At 44.0% G+C, this 18,604-nt stretch overlaps 1 protein-coding gene across 3 annotated transcripts in view; it reads right to left on the reverse strand.

Moving 5' to 3' along the window:
- Positions 1–821: 821 nt before the first annotated feature.
- The window catches only part of LOC100560752 (alanine aminotransferase 1), a 55,501-nt gene continuing 37,718 nt past the window's right edge, over positions 822–18,604 (reverse strand). For all 3 annotated transcript variants that reach the window (XM_062979874.1, XM_062979873.1, XM_062979875.1), the window contains exons 6-12: positions 17,937–18,180; positions 15,955–16,034; positions 12,837–12,973; positions 10,429–10,603; positions 7,013–7,168; positions 5,537–5,649; positions 822–3,627 (exon numbers count right to left, since the gene is read on the reverse strand). In XM_062979874.1, coding sequence (XP_062835944.1) covers positions 3,492–3,627; positions 5,537–5,649; positions 7,013–7,168; positions 10,429–10,603; positions 12,837–12,973; positions 15,955–16,034; positions 17,937–18,180 — 1,041 coding nt within the window. In that variant the 3' untranslated portion in view covers positions 822–3,491. The remainder of the gene's footprint in view (positions 3,628–5,536; positions 5,650–7,012; positions 7,169–10,428; positions 10,604–12,836; positions 12,974–15,954; positions 16,035–17,936; positions 18,181–18,604) is intronic.

The following is an 18,604-nucleotide window of genomic DNA, read 5'->3' on the forward strand; positions in this document are numbered from 1 at the left end:
ATGTCAGGAGAGAATGCTTCTGGAACGTGGCCATACAGCCTGGAAAACTCACAGCAACCCAATTTGAACTACAGTAGAGTCTCACTTATCCAAGCTAAACGGGCCGGCAGAAGCTTGGATAAGCGAATATCTTGGATAATAAGGAGGGATTAAGGGAAAAGCCTATTAAACATCAAATTAGGTTATGATTTTATAAATTAAGCACCAAAACATCATGTTAGACAACAAATTTGACAGAAAAAGCAGTTCAATACACAGTAATATTATGTTGTAATTACTGTATTTACGAATTTAGCACCAAAATATCACGATATATTGAAAACATTGACTACAAAAATGGCTTGGATAATCCAGAAACTTGGATAAGCGAGGCTTGGATAAGTGAGACTCTACTGTATCTTTTTTTAGCTTGCAGATACAAAACAGAACACTAGATGGCACCAAATTGATTGAAAAAGGAAGAGCAGCATCTGGTCAGTAGAATGGACCAGGCTTCAAAAGTGCAATCCAAGGCTATAATAATAATATAGACTTCTCAAATGACCAAATCTTTGGAAAATGGGGTGCCAAAATGCAAGGGATGTCTGCAAATTAATTCTAAACAGATTTTCTTTCCAAACTGTGTTGCGATTCCTGTGGAATCACAGAGATGTGAACTTCAGCTTGCAATTCTGTTATTCTCTGGGTTAAAGAGCGTTATCTTTGCAGGGAGAAGGATGGACTAGATGTCCTCTGGGTCCCCCCTTCCAAGTTCAACAGCACTATACCTGTTGTGCTATATGATGACTATACAACACTATGACTATGACGCTATTCCTCCATCCGTTTGTGTCCACTAAGTGGGTTTTATTGATCTTGTTTTGTCCGTCACAGAAATTCAGATGTCAGGAGGAGGAAAGGACAGCACCCGAGTCCTTATGTCCATGTTGGAAGACCACCTTGGAGCAAACCCTACAAGACCACCACCCCACTCCCGGAGGTTACTTCTCTCATTCTTTGGGGTCACCATGGATGGCAACACGCATCCATAAAGGCCTTGGACTCCCAGCTGCTTGGACCTTTAAAGGTGATAGATAATTGAGAAGAGACGATTGCAGATGATGCTAGAAAGTAGATGATGGACCATGTTCTTCTGGTCATATGTCCAGCCAGCTGCTTGGACCTTTAAGGGTGACAGATGAGATGATTGCAGATGATGCTAGGAAGTAGACCATGGACCATACTCTTCTGGTCATATGTCCAGCCAGCTGCTTGGACCTTTAAAGGCAACGGGTGATTGCACCATTGGCATCATGGGAAGGAAGATGACTCATGGAAAGCCTAGTTCTTTCTATGGGCAACATGCTGACCACTGAGCTCTGCTGTGACCAAAGAGGTCTTTATGAGATCTTAGATGGTACTCTGAAATGGACAATGGGATGGCAGCCTTTCTGTGTCACCGTGGTGGACACTGTCCTCTGCTGTTGCCAGAGGAACATCCATGAGATGTTAGATGGTGCTGGAAGTGGACAACAGAGCCAGTCCTGACCTTGGTTTCCTTGATTTGCTCCTTCTATGGGCACTGTGGTGGGCACTATGGCCAAAGGAATATCCATGAGATGTTAGATGGTGCTTGTAAGTGGACGATAGAGCCAGTCCTGACCTTGGTTTTCTGGGTTTGCTCCTTCTATGGTCTTTGTGGTGGGCACTGGCCTCTGCTGTGGCCAAAGGAACGTCCATGAGATGTTAGATGGTGCTTGTACGTGGACGATAGAGCCAGTCCTGACCTTGGTTTGCTGGGTTTGCTCCTTCTATGGGCACTGTGGTGGGCACTGGCCTCTGCTATGGCCAAAGGAACGTCCATGAGATGTTAGATGATGCTGGAAGTGGACAACAGAGCCAGTCCTGACCTTGGTTTCCTTGATTTGCTCCTTCTATGGGCACTGTGGTGGGCACTATGGCCAAAGGAATATCCATGAGATGTTAGATGGTGTTTGTAAGTGGACGATAGAGCCAGTCCTGACCTTGGTTTGCTGGGTTTGCTCCTTCTGTGGTCTTTGTGGTGGGCACTGGCCTCTGCTGTGGCCCAAGGAACGTCCATGAGATGTTAGATGGTGCTTGTACGTGGACGATAGAGCCAGTCCTGACCTTGGTTTGCTGGGTTTGCTCCTTCTATGGGCACTGTGGTGGGCACTGGCCTCTGCTATGGCCAAAGGAATGTCCATGAGATGTTAGATGATGCTGGAAGTGGACAACAGAGCCAGTCCTGACCTTGGTTTCCTTGATTTGCTCCTTCTATGGACACTGTGGTGGGCACTATGGCCAAAGGAATATCCATGAGATGTTAGATGGTGCTTGTAAGTGGACGATAGAGCCAGTCCTGACCTTGGTTTGCTGGGTTTGCTCCTTCTGTGGTCTTTGTGGTGGGCACTGGCCTCTGCTGTGGCCCAAGGAACGTCCATGAGATGTTAGATGGTGCTTGTACGTGGACGATAGAGCCAGTCCTGACCTTGGTTTCCTGGGTTTGCTCCTTCTATGGTCTTTGTGGTGGGCACTGGCCTCTGCTATGGCCAAAGGAACGTCCATGAGATGTTAGATGGTGCAATTGACACATGTCTTCTGTTTGAAGTTTTAAAGGTGACAGCTGACTGGGAAAGAGATGGATGCAATGACAGTTGCACCATTAGCATTTTGGGAAAGGGATGGACAATGGATGGACAACTTGGTTCTTTCTGTGTTGGACATTATAGGCTCTGCTGTGGCCAGTGGGGCCCATGGGATGTCAGACAATGCTTGGAAGTGGCCGATGGAGCCAGTCCTGACCGTGTCCTTCTGGGTGGGCTCTTTCTGTGGGGACCGTGGCGGATGCTAGACTCTACTATGGTCAAACCCATGGGATGTTGCTCTGAAGTGGACGATGGAGCCAGCCAACTGGTCTGTGTTTCCTATTTGAATATGGGAGGGTTGACTGGCATGGTGACTGCACCGTTGGCATGGCAGGAATGGGAAGGAAGATGGGTCGTCTTTCTATGGGCAGGGTGGTGGTCACTGGGCTTGGCTGCAGTAAATGTCACTCATGAAGTGGATGATGGGTGCATCAACTGGTTCTTTCTGTGTTGGGCACTGGGAACTGCCATGGCTGGAGGGGCATCCTTGAGATGTCTGATGGTGCTTGGAAGTGAACAATGGAGCAGGGCCTTCTGGGTCAAATGTCCAAGCCATTGGCATGTGCCTCCCACTTGAACCTCTAAATAACCTAGACAACCAGGGAGAAATGAGAAGGAAGATGGATGTTTGTTCTGTGGACACTAGGTCAGGCAATAGCCTCTGCTGTGGCCCAAAGGGTCCCCATGAGATGTTGCTCAGAAGTGGACGATGGAGCTGGTCCTGGTGGTGCCCTTCTGGGTCAAATGTCCAGCCAACCAGGATATGCCTCCTGCTTGAGTCTTTCAATGAGCAATGACTTGGGCACAGAATGTGATTCAAGCTCCCACGCCAACACCATTGTGCCATTACTGGCCGGCCTTCTTGGACGTCCTCGCCGCCTCATTCTGGGGCTGTGAATATTCCTGGGTGAACTTGGCGTGGAATTGGCTCAGCTTCTGCAAGACGACCTCCAGTTTTTCCATCGGAGGCAAGATGGTCATTCTGGGAGCGAGAGAGAGCGGGAAAGGAGAGGGTTAGGGGCCCATAAGGATTGGGTCCATATTGTGCCATACAGATCTGCCCAAATCTATTCTCTTTGGGGGACATCACATTGACAGGATACTACTTGTCATGGGCCAAGTGGATGGTAACACCGCCAACTACACTGTCCAATGAGTAATCCAGCAAAGTGGCGATGTTGTGATTGTAATCAAAGCAGAATGCAAAGCAAAACCATCACTATTATCAGCGTGGTTGGCCTCATCTGAAGGCATGACAACCTCACCAGGTAGGCTAGTAATTTACAACTCCCAAATTGCTGCCTCCTTCGATGCTGCTCCTACACGGAATGTGCAAGGGAAGCCAAATTATCCCTCCCGATATCCATCACGGCCCTTATCTGCAAGCTGTTCATTATCCAGCAGAGTTGGGCTGGGCTGTGGCGCAGCTGGTTAGTAGCCAGCTGCAATAAATCACTACTGACCAAGAGGTCATGAGTTCGAAGCCAGCCCGGGTCGGCGTGAGCTCCTGACCATTAATAGCCTAGCTCACTGTTGACCTAAGCAGCTCGAAAGACAATTGTATGAATATACAGTAGAATCTCACTTATCCAACACTCGCTTATCCAGCGTTCTGGATTATCCAATGCATTTTTGTAGCCAATGTTTTCAATATATCATGATATTTTGGTGCTAAATTCGTAAATAATTACTATATGGCATTACTGTGTATTGAACTACTTTTTCTGTCAAATTTGTTGTATAACAACCGGCCCGTTTACGTTGGATAAGCGAGACTCTACTGTATGTGGGATCAAATACAACTGGATATTATGGACATTATAAGAAGCAAAAAAAACCACGGTTAGACAAACAGAAGAAAGTTAAAGGAATATGGACTCTATTTAGCAGATGGCTACAGATTGTTAAACGATATGACGAAAACTGGAATTAAAAATTGGAAAGAATGGAAAGAAGGCTCATTTAATAAGAAAATAAGGTTTAAGTTGTCAACGGAAGGAGGTGGGTGGGGGTGGGGAGGGAGAAGGGAATGGAAAGGAAAATGTATGGTAACTATGATTATGTATTATAAAATAATAATGATTAATAAAAATTCCCTTTGGGGGGAAAAAAACTTTTTTTAAAAAAAGAAAGACAGTTGCATTTGTCGAGTAGAAAATTTAGATACTACTTTATGTGGGGAGGCTAATTTAACTAATTTATGACACCATAAAAACTTCCAGCAGTGTGCAGAAAAGGAATGAGGAAGTACTACCATCAAGGACTCGGTGTCACAAGTGGATGATGAAGTGGCCGCTCACCCTGTGGCTGGAATCGAGCATACCTTCATGAAGCTGGAAGCTGGGAAAATGTTCAATTGCCTCTGTGTCTGTCTATATGTTGTATGTCTAATAATGGCATTGGATGTTTGCCACAAATATAAATGTGCATTGTGATCTGCCTACGGTGAGAAGGAAGGGCAGAATATAAATACTGTAAATAAATAAATAAATAAAAATAACAGTTCCGTTCCTAGACCTCAGGATTTGATTCTTAGACTCGTTCCATATTTACAAGTTATTTAAGGTCACACTTGGATACTCGCAACCACATCATGGAGACACAGACCCAGGTTGCAAGAGCCAAGATGTAACCATTGAGAGCTCTCTTTTCCCACCAACAAGCTGAGGAAGGGATGGTGAGTATGGATGTGAGTGAATATATGTGAGTGAACACTGAGTATATGTGATGCTTCCCCTTTATCTGTAACCAATATAGCTATTTTACAACCAGTACTGGGTCTGTGTGTCTACTTCTTTCTCTGAAAGTGACTGAAGATGGATTAAAGAACATTTTTAAGGTCTTCATGGCAGCTGCTACGCCAAAGAGGCCACCCCAAAAGGGACCCGTACCTGAAGTGGAAGGTCCCTTCTTTCTGCCCAAAGCCGCTTCCAGGAACCACGCAGATCCCGGTCTCTTCCAGGAGCCGGAGGCAGAAGAACATGTCCGGAGCCTGGCCTTGCGCCTGGAAAAAGAAGCAAGGCATTCCTTAGAATCAGAAGGAACCCCAAAGGCCATCTAGACCAACCCCTGCCGGGGAAGGAATCTACCATGACAACACTCTTACGAAGCAGCCACCCAAGCTCTCTGCAAAAGACTTCGACTGTATCTATTTCTTATATATGAAATTTAAATAAGCTGCTTCTTTGAAATGTATCAAAATTTAATTTAGAAACAGCCATCCCTCTTTGACTCTGTTCAGATAATCTCCTGGGAATGGAAAAAGTTGGGCAAATCCCGCTGACTATTTTCCAAGTCAGGTAATCATCAGATTCATTATGCGTATGCAAAGATAGCATACATCTTTGGTCAGATAAGCCCCAAATGTTGATACAAGTCACATGAAGCTGAGCGTCTGCCACTCCTTCACGGAAATAGAAGCTTAGAGCACATGCATTTATTAACTCTTTGGGGTTGTTGTGTGTTTTCAAGGCACAAAGACTGAGTAGCTGTTAGAACTGTATAAAACGTGTATTTTTCTGCATGTTTATGCTTGTACATTTTGAAGCATCTTGCTTGTACTTGCATCCTTTTGGGTCAAATTGTATTAAACCTCTGTGGCTTGTCTTCAATCTGGTGAGTTGTATTTCTGTCCTGGTCTTTTTGGTTAAGCATATGCTCACCGGGCACGGATCCTCTTATCCACAGTCCTAGCTAATCACAATACAACTCTAGCCAAATAGAATATTTTTAGCTTTGTATAGCATAGGGATGGCTTAACACCTTTCCTTTGCTTTCTGTGCCCCTGTTCAGGAGATTTCACTTCACTTTCAGTCCCTGTGATTATTGGATTTTGAAAAATTTGGCTTGATGTGGAAACAAGGATTGGTGATAAAGCTTTTCCTCCATGAAAATCTTTCCTGGAGTGAATTTCCCTTCTGAGAGATAGATTTCTCTCACTTCCTTTCTTGGCCCCATTCTTAAATGTGAGTTGTTTGTAAGTTTGATATTTGTGCTTCAGGGACTGCCTGTATTTTATATATAATAATATCATATTTGTATTATTTTATTTTTATCCGGCCTTTCTCCCAGAAAGGGAGACTGTTTCCTTTATGAAGAAAATGAGCAAAAAATGGCATCCACATTAACTAATGCTGAAATGGGGATAAGTTTCCCCACCCAGCACTGCCGACAGATGATCCTGAACTTGATACAAGACTCATAATGAATTCTAGAGTTGGAAGGGACCTCAATGTCCATCCAACCCAATGACCTTCTGCGAGGCAGGAAAATACAACCAAAGCCTTCCCGACAGATGGCCATCCAGCCTCTGCTTCAAGACATCCCAGAAGGAGAACCCATTCACCACCCACCCACCCACCCCTTACCTTTGCTTCCTGGACGGCCCGAGGTGGGAGCTGTATGCGAGGGAAGGCGTACATGGCTCCCTGGACGGGGTTGCAGTGGATCCCGGGGGCTTTGTTGAAGGTCTGCTCGGTCAAGTGGGCCTTTTTGGCCAAAGCGCCCAGAACCGCCTGCTTCTCCTGCAAAGAAAGGGAAACAGGTCAGAGTCGGACAGACAGAAAGAAGCAAAACCCAACACCCCGGTGGGCATCTACATTGTGGTCTTAATAAATATATACTTTATTTATATTCCACTTTATCTCCCCGAAAGGACTCAGAGTGGATTACAGGTAGTAATGCTGTTATACAATCGACCAAGACAGACAGTACATAAACAGAAGCAAAGCTTCTGTTAGGTCCCAGCCAGCCAGGGCATCAAGGCCTGCAGTGTTTCGGGACCTGCACTTTGACACAGATAATGATGAGGAATTTACTGACATTGCATCCTTCACAGAGGGGCCTTTACAGCTGCAGGTGCCTGAAGATGTTGACGCTGGAGATTGGTTAAATGGAGAGGATTCTTCTAGTCCTCCCTCGCAGAGAGAACCAGATGTGGAAGAAACACCTGGGAACGGGGTTTTAATCGTAGAGATTTTGTGACTAGAGAAAGAAGTGCAAAACAGGAAATTTGCCGTAGCCAGAGACTGGCAAATAGATGGGATAATGGGTAGTGTTCCCTTGGAAAAGTTTTGGGAGTTTGTATGCCCCAAATTCTGAACAGCCCAGAATCTGTTAAAAGTGTTTTGTTCGGTAGATTTCTTTGCAGTGGCAACGTTGCTTTTTGGAGAGAGGTTCTCCATTTCTAGCTCCTTTTTCAAGCCAAGTTTTCCAGTTCCAGTTGGGCCGTGCTGTACCGTGACTCTCAAGTAGACCTTGACTTTACTGCGGATGTTAATCCTTGTTCCTGTTTCGAGTTTGCCTCAGCTTTAACAACCTTGTTACCTTGATTGCAATGAAGCATTTCCAGTGGACAGAACTTTGTTTTCTGCCAGCCTTGTTTCTCTGTTTAACTTCATGGACTTTGATTTCTTGGGAGAGCTATCGAGTTCTCAATGTGGATTATAATATCAGACCTTTTCCTTCACGCAATTGAAACCGTCATTGACTTTCTGAAAAGATCTATTCCTTACTCAGACTCTATACCTACTTCCTTTTGGATTTATAATTTTTTAAATAAAGATATAGTGTGTTATATTGGCTCTTGTCTGGATGTTCGAGTGCTCACACTGCCTTGGGGTGCAACAGCTTTCCTCTTTTCACCTCCAGCATCTGGATGTACTTGACTCAGCCATGGGGAAGTGCTGTTGTTTCAATTTCCATGCCGAGGAGTTTGTCATCCATGGATGCCTTTCCTGGACAGATTTTTGCTAGCATATTTTTCAGGGCACCTTTTACTTCCCCGCCAAAGCGGTACCTATTTATCTACTTACATTGTTGTTTTCGAACTGCTAGGTGAGCAAAGGCTGGGCTGATAGCGAGAGCTCACCCCGACCTGAGGTTGGACTAGTTGGCACTTTAATCCGCGGTGTTATAGCCCGGCCCACAGTTTGGTACCGCTTTAACTGACAAGGCTCCATGCTATGGACTCATGAAAGTTATAGTTTTCCATTGCCTTCTCTGCCAAAGAGTGCTGGAGCAGCACCAAACTACATCTCCCGGGATTCCACAGCATTGAGCATCCTGAGAAAGGACAGGAAGGAATGTCTCTCTGCAAAATAGAGAGAAGTGTAACCTGCAAGGAGGGCTGTTTTTAAAAAGCCCTACTTTTCAATCCTGCAAAAATGATTGTGCCAAAAAATAATAATTCCCACAATTTTTGGTGAAGATAAAGGACAGATAGATAGATAGATAGATAGATAGATAGATAGATAGATAGTTTATTGTACTAGCCCATGGCCATTACAAAAAGGAACAGATGCAGGGTGCACAGAATAGTATCCTCAAGGCAAACAGGAAGCAAAAGATAACACAGGCGAGCCTCATGCTCATGCAAAAAGCAAAAAATAATATGAATTATCAATAGTTACTAGAGAAGGGTCAAAATAGGCCTTTGAGTCGATAGCAGTCAATGGCAATTTGATCTAGACCTCTCTTTCTGATCTTTTTTGCAGACAAAGCAAAGAGGGCCACTTACTTGGCAGGGGAGACACCATGATAGATAGATGATAGATAGATGATAGATAGATAGATAGATAGATAGATAGATAGATAGATAGATAGATAGATAGAAGGATGGATAGAAGGATGGATAGAAGGATGGATGGATGGATAGATAGATAGATAGATAGATAGATAGATAGATAGATAGATGGATGGATGGATGGATGGATGGATGGATGGATGGATGGATGGATGGATGGATGGATGGATGGATGGAAGGATGGATGGATGGATGGATGGATGGATGGATGGATGGATGGATAGATGGATAGATGGATGGACAGATGGATGGATGGATGGATGGATGGATGGATGGATGGATGGATGGATGGATGGATGGATGGATGGATGGATAGATAGATAGAAGGATGGATGGATGGATGGACAGATGGATGGATGGATAGATGGATGGATAGAAGGATGGACAGATGGATGGATGGATGGATGGATGGATGGATAGATAGATAGAAAGATGGATGGATGGACGGATAGATGGATGGATGGATGGATAGAAGGATGGATGGATGGATAGAAGGATGGATGAATGGATGGATGGACAGATGGATGGATAGATGGATGGATGAATAGATGGATGGACAGATGGATGGATAGATGGATGGATGGATAGATAGATGATAGATAGATAGATAGGTAGATAGAAGGATGGATGGATGGATGGATGTCAATATTGATATTTAATTACCCAGATTTGAGAGAAACCTGCACAGGTGTCTCACTGGGTATATCTACACTGCACAATTAATGCCGTTTGACACCATTTTGCCCTGGCACTATCCTATGGGATCCCTACAGAAGTGGGACAGACTGGATGGCCTTTGGGGTCCCTTTCAACTCTATGATTCCATAAAAAGGGATTTAAGAGTTTTAGAAGAACACAGGCCAAACATGAGTGTGATGCAGCAGCTTCAAAAACCAGTGCGATTCTAGGCTGCAAGAGGGGTCTAGTGTCCAGATCGAGGGAAATAATAGTCACCAAACTACAAATCCCAGGATTCTACAACACTGAGTCACAGTGGTCAGATTGCTGTCAGACTGCATTCATTATACAGTGTAGATGCACCCATTGTTAGGTTGACCTTCTTGATGGGATCTCAAGAGTGTTGAGAACCCTCTTTGGACATAGGGAAGGAATAAGGATAGGTGATTTTTCCAACTCTATATCAGATACTTCTATCCAAAGCTCTCCTTCACACTGAAAACTTCCCTTTGTGTTGCTTACCTGGCTGAACTGTTGGTAGGAAGGGTCTCCCTGCTGGGGCTGGTTGACCACCACGTCAAGCAGGATCTGCCCGGTCACGGGGGGACACAGCCGGACTGAGACCAGCTTGGTCAGCTGCTGCTGGACAGCGGGGTCCATGTTGATGATCTCCATGTAACCCCCGCGGAAGCCGCACCTGCGGACATAAGAGTCAGGTGAATCTTGGGGAGCAGGCATTCCGGAATGAGACCCTCATAACCATGGAACCCATATCTGCAGCTTCACTTCCCAGAGAAAGAATGATATCTGGTTAAGTGTGATAAATACGATGAGTAGATTGAATGAAACTGCATGACTGGGATCTGGCAAAGACTGAAGACGCCATTCAGGGAATAGAGCATGGAAAACTACAAAAGGAGGTCAAGAATTCATGAACTGCTGATTCGACCAGAGACAATGATTAACTGTGGTTGAAAACAACATGTTTACAACATTCAAGCACAACGGTGTCCTGTTTTGTCTTTCAAGAACAGCCTTAAAACACTGTTGGAAGTAAATGAAAACTGCTTTACTTCAGCAAAACATTAAGTACAGCACACTCAGTGGAATAATGCAAAAGAAAGGAAGGAAGTCTTAGGGCAAACACCGTTCTTAGTCTCTGATAAATTCCCAAATCAAATAGCAGTCTTACTTCAGACAAAGAAACAGCAATAAATCCAGATGCAGAATCGAAGCAGGCACAAGGGGAGCGAAGGCTTAGGCATTAGAGTCAGTTTGTTACTAACAAGAGCTGGCTGCAGCTCCTTCTGCTTTACGGCCCTGAGTTCCCTCACAGCTGCTAGGGCGGTTTCCAAATACTCAGCGGCATTTCTGGCAGCTATTGTAGCTGAACGACGTCTCTGCTCTGTTTCCTTTTGCCTCTCATGAAATGTGGGTACTTGCAAAGTCTCCTCCTCAGATTCCAACTCACCTTGAGATTCATGAACACTTTCCTGCTCCCCTTCCTCTTCTGAAGAAGAGGAATCCCTTACAAATAGTTCCTTACGTTAAACTAACATTTGTCTGGAACTGATAGAATCAGCAAGTTTTAGGTGCAAAACAACTTGTCAGTCATTTATAACAGCAGCAGCAAGAAATAGGCTATATAAAAGACTTTCTTTTTTCCAAAAGTGTGGAAGACAGCAGAGTCTGGTCACCCGCCTCTTTCTCCAAGGGACGGAGGAAGATGGTGTGTCTACAAAATAGCAGATTTGCAGGGAATGAGATCCGGCCCATGTTTGGTTCTCTTCTCCAGGAGACGGAAGAAGGGATAATAATGTATGCATGAGGAGTGAAAGTTTATATGTGTGTGAATGCTGAGTAAAATGGTTTAACCTGCTTTAGCATAGCAGGTTAAACCACCAGCTGTAGGGCTGGGCTGTGGCGCAGCTGGTTAGTCACCAGCTGCAATAAATCACTACTAACCGAGAGGTCATGAGTTTGAAGCCAGCCCAGGTCAGATTGAGCTTCTGACCTTTAATAGCCCTGCTCGTTGTTGACCTAAGCAACCCGAAAGATAGCTACATCTATCAAGTAGGAAAATTTAGGTACTGCTTATGCAGGGAGGCTAATTTAACTAATTTACAACACTATAAAAATGTCCAGCAGTGTGTGGAAGAATGAGGAAATACTCCATCAAGGAGTCACAGTGGATGATGAAGTAGCAGCGCCCCCTGTGGCTAAAATCGAGCCTACCCTCATGAAGCCAGAAGCTGGAAAATGCCATATTACCTCTGTGTCTGTCTATATATGTCGTATGTCTAATGGCATGTTTGTCATGTATATGTACATTGTGATCCGCCCTGAGTCCCCTTCAGGGTGAGAAGAAAAGGCGGAATATAATTACTGTAAATAAATAAATAATAAATAAATCTTGTCAATCAAAAGGTTGACAGTTCAAAGCCCGGGTCAGAGTGAGCTCCTGGCCTTTAGCCCAGTTTCTACCTACCTAGCAGTTCGAAAGCAAAAAAAAATGTGAGTAGATAAACAGGTACTGCTTAAAAGCGGGGAGGTATTTTAAGGCACTCATAAGGAAATGGCATAAAAAATACCAGCCATTCGATCAAGGAGGAAGTTCACGAACAAACTATTTGGCAGGGAGATGGAGCAACAGCAACCCCCGTGGCTGAAAGCGAGCACAAGCCTCCAAGACGCCGATAATAGGAAAAGCCTGGAGAATTGTTGTTGTAAGTAGTGAGGAGGAAGAAGGTGTAAAGTTTGCATATTTTGTATATACTTTGTACACTCGTAGATCTGTTCCTTGAAACCACAGGTAAGACTGGATGCTGTTCCCCAAAGTGGAATGTTCTCTGCTACAGGTGTTTAAGTATGAATGCAAGCCAAGAAACGAAGAATGGAAGGAGGATCAGGAGGAGAGAGGTGGCACTTACTCGCCCATGAAGCCCTTGGAGATGGAGTGGAAGGAGGCCAGCTCCAGGCTGTCGGAATACTTGGGCCCCATCTCAAAGAGCACCTTCTTGAAGGAGTGGAACTGGGAGCCCTCCGCGTAGACGTTGTCCTGGTAGACCTGAACGGAACAGAACCAGGATGGCATTCAGACATGCAGGGGAGACCTGTGCGAAATGGCTGAAATGCCAAGTTTCAGAACATTTTGGTCACCCACTGATTTTTAAGAAATCTTTTTTACAGCTATCAAGATTAAACTTGGCACACATGTAGGCAACCTTCACAGCTTTAGCCTGCCAAGTTTCAGAACATTTTGGTCACCCACTGATTTTTAAGAAATCTTTTTTACAGCTATCAAGATTAAACTTGGCACACTTGTAGGCAACCTTTACAACTTTAAGCCTGCCAAGTTTCAGAACATTTCGGTCACCCACTGATTTTTAAGAAATCTTTTTTACAGCTATCAAGATTAAGCTTGGCACACTTGTAGGCAACCTTCACAACTTTAAGCCTGCCAAGTTTCAGAACATTTTGGTCACCTGCTGATTTTTAAGAAATCTTTTTTACAGCTATCAAGATTAAACTTGGCACACTTGTAGGCAACCTTTACAACTTTAAGCCTGCCAAGTTTCAGAACATTTTGGTCACCTGCTGATTTTTAAGAAATCTTTTTTACAGCTATCAAGATTAAATTTGGCACACTTGTAGGTAACCTTTCCAACTTTAAGCCTGCCAAATTTCAGAACATTTCAGTCACCCACTGATTTTTAAGGAATCTTTTTTAAAGCTTTCAAAATTAAACTTGGCACACTTGTAGGCAACCTTTACAACCTTAAGCCTGCCAAGTTTCAAAACATTTTGGTCACCCACTGATTTTTTAAGAAATCTTTTTTACAGCTATCAAGATTAAACTTGGCACGCTTGTAGACAACCTTTACAACTTTAAGCCTGACAAGTTTCAGAACATTTCAGTCACCCACTGATTTTTAAGAAATCTTTTTTACAGCTATCAAGATTACACTTGGCACACTTGTAGGCAACCTTTACAACTTTAAGCCTGCCAAGTTTCAGAACATTTGGTCACTCACTGATTTTTAAAAAATCTTTTCTATAGCTATCAAGATTAAACCTGGCACACTTGTAGGCAACCTTTACAACTTTAAGCCTGCCAAGTTTCAGAACATTTCAGTCACCCACTGATTTTTAAGATTTTTTTACAGCTATCAGGATTAAACTTGGCACACTTAGAGGCAACCTTCATAACTTTAAGCCTGCCAAGGTTGAGAACATTTCAGTCACTCACTGATTTTTAAGAAATCTTTTTTACAGCTATCAAGACTAAACTTGGCACACATGTAGGCAAGCTTTACAACTTTAAGCCTGCCAAATTTCAGAACATTTTGGTCACCCACTGATTTTTAAGAAATCTTTTCTACAGCTATCAGGATTAAACTTGGCACACTTGTAGGCAACCTTTACAACTTTAATCCTGCCAAGTTTCAGAACATTTCGGTCACCCACTGATTTTTAAGAAATCTTTTTTACAGCTATCAAAATTAAACTTGGCACACTTGTAGACAACGTTTACAACTTTAAGCCTGCCAAGTTTCAGAACATTTGGTCACTCACTGATTTTTAAAAAATCTTTTCTATAGCTATCAAGATTAAACCTGGCACACTTGTAGGCAACCTTTACAACTTTAAGCCTGCCAAGTTTCAGAACATTTCGGTCACCCACTGATTTTTAAGAAATCTTTTTTACAGCTATCAAGATTAAACTTGGCACACATGTAGACAACCTTTACAACTTTTAGCCTGCCAAGTTTCAGAACATTTTGGTCACCCACTGATTTTTAAGAAATTTTTTTACAGCTAACAGGATTAAACTTGGCACACTTGGAGGCAACCTTCATAACTTTAAGCCTGCCAAGTTTCAGAACATTTCAGTCACTCACTGATTTTTAATAAATCTTTTTTACAGCTATCAAGACTAAACTTGGCACACATGTAGGCAAGCTTTACAACTTTAAGCCTTCCAAATTTCAGAACATTTTGGTCACCCACTGATTTTTAAGAAATCTTTTCTATAGCTATCAGGATTAAACTTGGCACACTTGTAGGCAACCTTTACAACTTTAAGCCTGCCAAATTTCAGAACATTTCAGTCACCCACTGATTTTTAAGAAATCGTTTTTACAGCTATCAGGATTAAACTTGGCACACTTGTAGGCAACCTTTACAACTTTAAGCCTGCCATGTTTCAAAACATTTCAGTCACCCACTGATTTTTTAAAGAAATCTTTTTTACAGCTATCAAGATTAAACTTGGCACGCTTGTAGGCAACCTTTACAACTTTAAGCCTGCCAAGTTTCAGAACATTTTGGTCGCCTACTGATTTTTAGGAAATTTTCAAAATTTTAAAAGTATTATTATAAAGAAACTACAAAACATACTCTTGAATTTCTGCACACTAAGACAACATAAGCAGAGCATCAATCCTGCAAAGTTTCAGAAAGATTTGTTCAACTACTGATTTCTAGAAACTTACAAGAGTTATCCACTCAAATTGTGGCATCGCGGGATATCATGAGCAGGGCAGCAAGCCTGCCAAGTTTCAGAACAATCCATCTATCCACTGATTTTGAAGATTTATTTCAATTTAAACACATGTGATAAACCTACACTGGGACTTCAATGCTGACAGTGCTGTTCTTCTGGCACGAGCAGAATTCTGGGAAATGTAGTTTAGGGCAGGGCCTTTGGAATACTTTTCTACAGAGGTCCTCACCTTCCCAAACTACATTTCCCAGAATTCTGCTCACACCAGAAGAATGGAGCAACCATTTCTTCAAAGGGAAGGGAATTATTCACATGTAAGAGTCCAACTGGACCTACGGGATCTTCCCCACTCACTGTGCTGGATGGGAGCAATGGGAGTTGGAATCCCCAAGCATCAATTTAAGGAAGCCACCTCAATAAGCAGGAAGGCCTCAAGCATGTTTTGATGGATACCTTTGGCTGACAAAATGAGAGACTGGGAAACAATGGCAAAATGGAGGAACGGAGAGCAGACTTTGGGGAGGGGGGACCCCAAGGCTCACTTCATCGGCCATGAGGAAGAGGTGCTCCTCCCATGCGAAGTGGATGACGTCTTCGATGCACTTCCGGCTTTGGACCTGTCCTGCAGAAGGATATATAAAAAGGAGGAAATTCCTTGCAATGCTGTCTCCAAAAAAAGGGGACCTGGAAGCTGAAGGCTTGTTTAAACAGCGCACAATCCAGGATTAGCAACCCTTAAACCCCATCTCCCATGTCAATGGGCTACAAAGTCCATTCCGGGTCTTATTCCAGACCCCAAAGAAGCCTTCCAAGGTGCAGAAACCATCTCACAGCCCTTTGTGGAAATGCACTTGAGACCTCTGGCAGAAGTTGACCCTACAATCTCATTGGGAGATCTAGGGATTTCTAAGGAGGCCACTTCTTTAAGCATTTGTAGGTCTTCTAGCATGACCATGTGGTCAGTTTCTGGTGGGCTATTCACAGATCTGATTAATATGTTAACTCTGGGAATATCTGGGTCCTCAATGCGACACTATGAGTCATGGAGTCACGCTGAAAGACCTAGAGATCCCAGGTGTCCTCTCAGGTTAAACAAATAGCATTTTGCAAATTTGCATCTTTTCCCCCTTTCTTGGGCATCCTGTGCCACTAAAACCCCACAAAAGTAGAAGGCTTCACTCTTCTCGCATGTTTACCATTTGATGTTTTTTGCCCCAAGTCTCAGAGTTCAGGAAAAGGAAGGATATGGATAGCAAAGGAATTCATCATCTTGAAGGTCCCTGCCATCTGCTGATGACTAGTGACTGCAATGACCATGAGCATCATCGTCATCTGTTTTTGTTTTTGTTGTTGTTGTTGTTGTTGTTGTTATCATCATTATTATTTTTGAGCACCTAAAGTGCTGAATACCCAAACTAGTTTAGAACTTTGGACAACTTCATTAAATTCAGGGTTAGATCAAGAGAGGATGTAAAATTTGCTTTGAGTTTCAATCAAGTGGATAAAAACTAGGATGATGATGATGGTGGTAAGAATCAGGGCCGTAGTCAGAAAAAAATTTCAGGAGGGGTTTTGAAAATTTCGGGGGGGGGGGGAACCCCTAGCACATACCCCTCCCCGCTACAAACCTGTCAATATCTGCTTGAGATAGTGCCTGGAGGGACTCTTAATGTTTTGCATCTCATAGACTTAGCATGGGGATTTGGTTAACCAGTTAAAATTCATGAGTAAACGAGATTTTTTTTATAACTTGAAAAATTTCGGGGGGGGGGTTTGAACCCCTAACCCCCCCCCCCCCTCGCTACAGGCCTGGTAAGAATCATAAACAATCTGTTAGATTGAGACCCAAAGCAGCCATTGCCGCCAGTCCAGGTCTAAGCCATGAGTGCCATGGTTCTGTCCAAGGTTCTCACACTAGTTTGGTCACTTGGCACTTTGGAGGGCTCCATGAAAAGTTGGGACTAAAGACAGGAGTGGACCCCTGAGTGGTTAGTGTGTTTGTTGTAATAATGTGAAATGTTAAATCAATTGTTGCTGTTAGATTGCATCTATGTGTTCCGGCAAGCTTTCCAGCAGCACAGGAGTTAACTACATGCCAGCCCTGATTGATTGCCTGCAGGGCCAATGGGTCAAGACTTCTGTTTCAACTGCATGGACGGAACATTCGTCATGAACTGTGGAATGTTGGGAGGTGCCTGCTAGCACAGATAAAGGACTTGATGAACTGAGTGGACGTGCCATGCTTTGCCCTTGCCGAGGGAACATGACTCCAGAGAGTGATGGTGTTTAGTATTGTATATAGTCTATAAATAAAAGTATAGTACCACTGGGATCAGCAGATAATTTACGACTGAGGTGTTGTTTGTCGGTGCCACTTTGCCGATGCTTAAGTGGTCTGACTAATGGGAAGAAGGTAAGACCTGACTCATCAATAAGTCAGGGTGACCATTTTCCCCCTGACATGAGTCCCAGTCTCCACCCACACACAAAGGGCTGTGTTCTCCCGTGCTCCTGGGACACCCACCGGTGGGGTTCCCGGGGTTGATGATGCAGAGGACCTTTGGGCGGCAGTGCTCCTGGGCCTGGCGCAGGGCCCTCCGCAGCTCCCCCACGTCCAGAGCCCAGCTCTTCTCCTCGTCCAGGTAGTAGTTGACCTGCACGGCGTTGAGCTCCGCCAGGGCGGCCGAGTAGAGCGGGTACTGCGGGATGGGGATCAGGACCCCCGTGCGCGAGCGGCCCTCTCCGGAAACCAGCAGCTTCAGGATCGTCTGGAAAGAGACAAGACGTTGCAAACGTGGAGGGAGAAGATTGGCAGCAGCCTCCCCTCTGGCCCCGCTCCTGTGTCAGAGTGGCTTTGCTAGGCACATGCAGCAGAAGTCGCTGACGAGGAAGCTCTGGATAAATGACGACACTGCAGTCTTCAGTTTTCTATCAAAAGTTTACTTACGAACTGAAATTTCACAAGACAGCTCTCACGCAGACACACACGGGAAGGGACAGAGATAGGAAGTAGAGGGCTATTTATCTCATCCTCTGCTGTCTGATGCAATCCAAGTTTAACCCTTTACACACTGGCATAGTAAGCAGCACACAGTGTATGATGCAATCTCCAGCACACATTGCACGACCATGACTCAATTACATTTAAACAACTCTATATACAATCATTCCCACTTCAACAATTCCCCCTCT

The sequence above is a fragment of the Anolis carolinensis genome, chromosome 4 (assembly GCF_035594765.1).
Source record: "Anolis carolinensis isolate JA03-04 chromosome 4, rAnoCar3.1.pri, whole genome shotgun sequence".
Taxonomy (NCBI): Eukaryota; Metazoa; Chordata; class Lepidosauria; order Squamata; family Dactyloidae; genus Anolis; species Anolis carolinensis.